Genomic DNA, 4,391 nt, shown 5'->3' on the forward strand with positions numbered 1-4,391 from the left:
CTTCTGTTTGTGAGTTTTGTGTCCACTCACTACTTCATTGTAAGTCCCTTGTGTGTATCTGGTTCTGCTTGTCCCGTTTCCCTGCCTCCGTCTCTACCTCCTGTGTTCTAACTATCTTCCTGTATTTTCCAGTCTGTTCCATGTGAACAGAGCCCTGTCCTGTCTGCCTGCACCTTCTGTTCCACTCTGCTCTGCTTGTTCACCGCACCTGCGGTTCCGCTCTGCTCTGCTTGTTCACCACACCTGCGGTTCCACTTTGCTCTGCTTGTTCATCGCACCTGCGGTTCCGCTCTGCTCTGCTTGTTCACCGCACCTGCGGTTCCGCTCTGCTCTGCTTGTTCACCGCACCCGCGGTTCCGCTCTGCTCTGCTTGTTCACTGCATCTGCGGTTCCGCTCTGCTCTGCTTGTTCACCACACCTGCGGTTCCGCTCTGCTCTGCTAGTTCACCGCACCTGCGGTTTTTCTCCGCTCTGCTTGTTCACCACACCTGTGGTTTTGCTCCGCTCTGCTTGGTCACCGCACCTGTGGTTTTGCTCCGCTCTGCTTGTTCACCGCACCTGCGGTTTCGCTCTGTTCTGTTTGTTCATCGCACTGGCGGTTTCGCTATGCTCTGCTTGTTCACTGCATTGGTGGTTTCACCCTGCTCTGTTGTACACCGCATCTGTGGTTTCACTCTGCTCTGCTGTCCACCGCACCTGCGACACCGTTCCTATGTCCCAGTCTGTACTGGTCCCTATCCTGCCTGCTTTCCTACCTGCCAGTACCCGCCAGTCTGCATGCCAGCCGTGCCTGCCATTGCCCACCTGTCTGCATGCCTGCCGTGCCTGCCAGTGCTCACCTGTCTGCATACCAGCCGTGCCTGCCAATACTCACCCGTCTTCATACCAGCCGTGTCTGCCAGTACCCACCTGTCTGTATGCCAGCCTAACCTGCCTGTTCCTGCATTCCCCGGTGTGCGTCAACAGCTGTGACCGGGGTCTGACCTGGAGTAGCACCTGGTCCCTCTGCTCGGTTCCTCCCTGGTTCATGGAGTCGACTGAGCCACCGTGTGACCTTGGTTGGACCGAGTTGATATTTAGTTACACCCCTCCAGGCACTCCTCGGTTCATGGTCCAGTGGGATCACTAACCACGCTCACGCCAGTCAGTCCGGGCGTGTGCGTAACAATCTGTAGACAAGCAAATGTAGTCAGGAAGCCATTGCAGAACTTTTACTTGTTGATTAGTTCAAATCTGTGCTTTTTTTTCATTAGGGGAGCTTCAACCAAAAGGATTTCCTCCACTATTCTGATAATGGTCAACTTCACAGCAGACGGCAACAAGGTGATCAGTCTAGAGAGGCAGATCGTAAGGAACACCTTCCTTGCCATTTTGTTCTTGTCCTTCTGTGTCTTCATCTACTTTGTGACTGTCATCTTACACGCCTTCTTCACCAGCCCCCATGTTCGGGAGAACGCTCGCTACGTCCTCTTCATCCACATGCTCATAAATGATGCCTTGATGATATTTGTGCTAATATTCCTCTTTCCTATGACTATCTTTCTTGTATACATCCCCGTGCCCATTTGTTATGCTCTGGTCACATTCTCTGCAAGTGCATTTCTGGTTACGCCCTACAACTTGGCCATCATGTCCTTGGAACGATACCTTGCCATTTGCTATCCATTAAGACATGCACAAGTCTGCAATGTGCAAAGGTCACTTTTGGCCATAGGAATCATGTGGATTGTGAGTCTTGCTCCGCAGCTCCTTGACTTTATCGCCATGTGTTACTCAATGCCGAAAGGTTTCTTCTCTGCCAGCTTAGTATGTGTATGGCCAGCATTTGTAATGAATGATTTCCAAGTTAAGTTAAGGTCATTTAATGAGATTAGCGGTCTCTCCTTGGTAGGATTCGTTATCTTCTACACGTACATCAATGTTATGGTGGTGGCTCGGAAGATCGGTTCAGGGAAATCTTCGTCATTCAAGGCAGATAAAACCATCCTTCTTCACGCCCTCCAACTCGGACTTTGTATGATGTCTTATACATCCTCATTAACTGATACATATTTGACTAAATATTTCTTCTTCATACCCATAACCAACTTTTTCTTTTTCTTGTGCCTACCCAGATTTATCAATCCTTTAATTTATGGAATACGAGATGAAGTGTTCCAGAAACATATGAGGAAGGTGAACTTCTTCATTTCTTAGACGAAGCCAACTTTGTAGGCCGGATTCCTGAATTCATTCAGCTAGAAATATTTCAAAGAGAACCTGGAATTAGGGAAATGGCTGTTTAGTTCCTACCACAACATTAAAAATGGTACCTGTCCTGTAGTAATCCAATATGCCAGCATTGAGAAATTAAGCATTGAACCCACGTGCAAAATTGGAAGATCGTTGGGGACGTGTTGATGTACTCCAAGTCCATTTGTAATACCAGAACTGGAGATTACATTGGGGGGGGGGGATATTTGAAGATTTGGTCAAACGAATTGGCAGAGGAATGAGGAGCAACAATGGGAGAAGAAGATTAACAGGGAAACAGAGAGTTAATGTAGCCTATTAAAAATGTTAACTAAACCTACCTGATTAATAAAATGTCGGTGTGCAGCAGGAATAGAATAGACTTTACTCTTTGATCTATAGATAGTAAGGATGAGCAATTTGATTCTTAACTATAAAAAATTCATTTAGAATTTCCCAATATTCATGGATTCCAGTGAATGCGAATCTCTGGGAATCCAACATGTTAAAATCCAGCCAAAAATTTGTTTGTTTGTATTTTTGCAAAAAAAAAAAAAAAGAAAAATTAAAAAACAATAAAAATTGATGTTCATCACGCTTCCTTCACTGGCTTCCTAGACCCCCGCTCCGGCGTCAGTCTCCTCTTAACTGGTGCTTCCAGCCTGGGAAGCCAGAGGAGGGCCGGCAGGGAGCTGCAGCTGCTAGGACAGATAAGGGGCTTTGTGAGAGTGTTTAATGTTTTTCAACCCCTTCCAGGACAATACGTCTATTACGAAGTGGAGTTGAAAAACTTTTTTATAGTTTTGAGATTTGCCTTGAATTCATTCTCTGCCACTTTTTCTGAAATTTCACCAAAAACAGTGAATTTTAATTTTAAGCTGTTCGATCATCTTTATTATGTTGTTGATTTTTTGCTACCAGAGTCATAGAGAAAATCTATGAGTCTTGTATCCATGCATACTCACACAGAAAGCATGTGGGTTCTGCTTCCACATACACTAATAGAGAATGTCCACACTAAAAATAAAAGCTTAAAAATATTATTTTTTGGCATATTTTTTCTTTAAATATCCAAAAACCTCAGAAAAATTTGCTAAAAAACATTTAAGAAAAAGACTATGTTAGGGTGTACGAGTAAAGCCAAAAATTACTGCACACTACAATGGGTTAAAGAAACTAATTGTTGGGTTACGTTTTAAGTCTTCATTTCCATTATTCCTCACGTTTCACTTGATTCTTTGAGGATTTTACCGGTAGACAAACATTAATGGTTTAAGTTTTCCCAGGACAAAAGGTATAGAAAACTTTTATCCAGGGAAAACTTGGTCTGCGAGATTTTACAGATCATTCGAGACAAGTATTATGTAAAAGCTTCCAAAACTGCTAATTACTTTAAGGCTGATTTAGTTAGAAAAATGGAGCGGCTGAAAAAAGGTAAGAATAAAATGAGATTGTTAATTTTGATTGATACTGCATTACTTAAAGAGTAAGGCTGTGTGCCCACTATGCGTTTTTTAAGCATTTCCGCAGCGGCAATTCTGCTGCAAAAATGCTTAAAAAACACTTGGTAGAAGGTCTGCCATGTTCCCCAATGATAATCTGCATGAACTGTGCACATGCTGCGGAAATTTCCACTGCAGATTATCATTGCCGAAAAATCTGCAGCATGTCCATTAATTTTGCGGACACGCAGGGTAACTGCCGCCATTGACTTGCATTGAATCACTTAATATACGCATAACTACATGTGCACAAGCGGATATTAAGCGATTCGCTGTGCGGATGGTACCCGGGTCTGGAGAAGAGGAGACTCTCATCCAGACCCGGGTACCATAGTACCTGTAAAAAAAAAGGATTTAAAATTAAAAAAAAACATTATACTCACCTTCCGATGTCCTCCTGTCTCCTGTATAATGCGTCCTGGCTCCCCGGTGGCTTGCGATGGTATAAAAGGACCTTCCATGACGTCATTTAGTCATGTGACAGGTCACGCGACGGCTGACGTTGGCGGTCGCGTGACCTGTCACATAACTAAATGACGTCATGGAAGGTCCTTTTACACCAACGCGATCCACCGGGGAGACCGGAGAAGAGACCGGGGGCCATCGGAAGGTGAGTATAATGTTTTTTTTTTTTACCATTTTATTCTTTTTTTTTAA

At 44.2% G+C, this 4,391-nt stretch overlaps 1 protein-coding gene across 1 annotated transcript; it reads left to right on the top strand.

Moving 5' to 3' along the window:
- Positions 1-1,258: 1,258 nt before the first annotated feature.
- Positions 1,259-2,196, top strand: LOC141244077 (odorant receptor 131-2-like). The gene has a single exon (XM_073668975.1). It carries the CDS (start codon positions 1,294-1,296, stop codon positions 2,194-2,196), a length of 903 nt encoding a protein of 300 aa, XP_073525076.1. The 5' UTR covers positions 1,259-1,293.
- Positions 2,197-4,391: the final 2,195 nt, after the last annotated feature.

Source organism: Phyllobates terribilis, unplaced genomic scaffold (genome assembly GCF_046119375.1).
Source record: "Phyllobates terribilis strain yellow unplaced genomic scaffold, ASM4611937v1 Scaffold_2__4_contigs__length_985480577, whole genome shotgun sequence".
NCBI lineage: Eukaryota > Metazoa > Chordata > Amphibia > Anura > Dendrobatidae > Phyllobates > Phyllobates terribilis.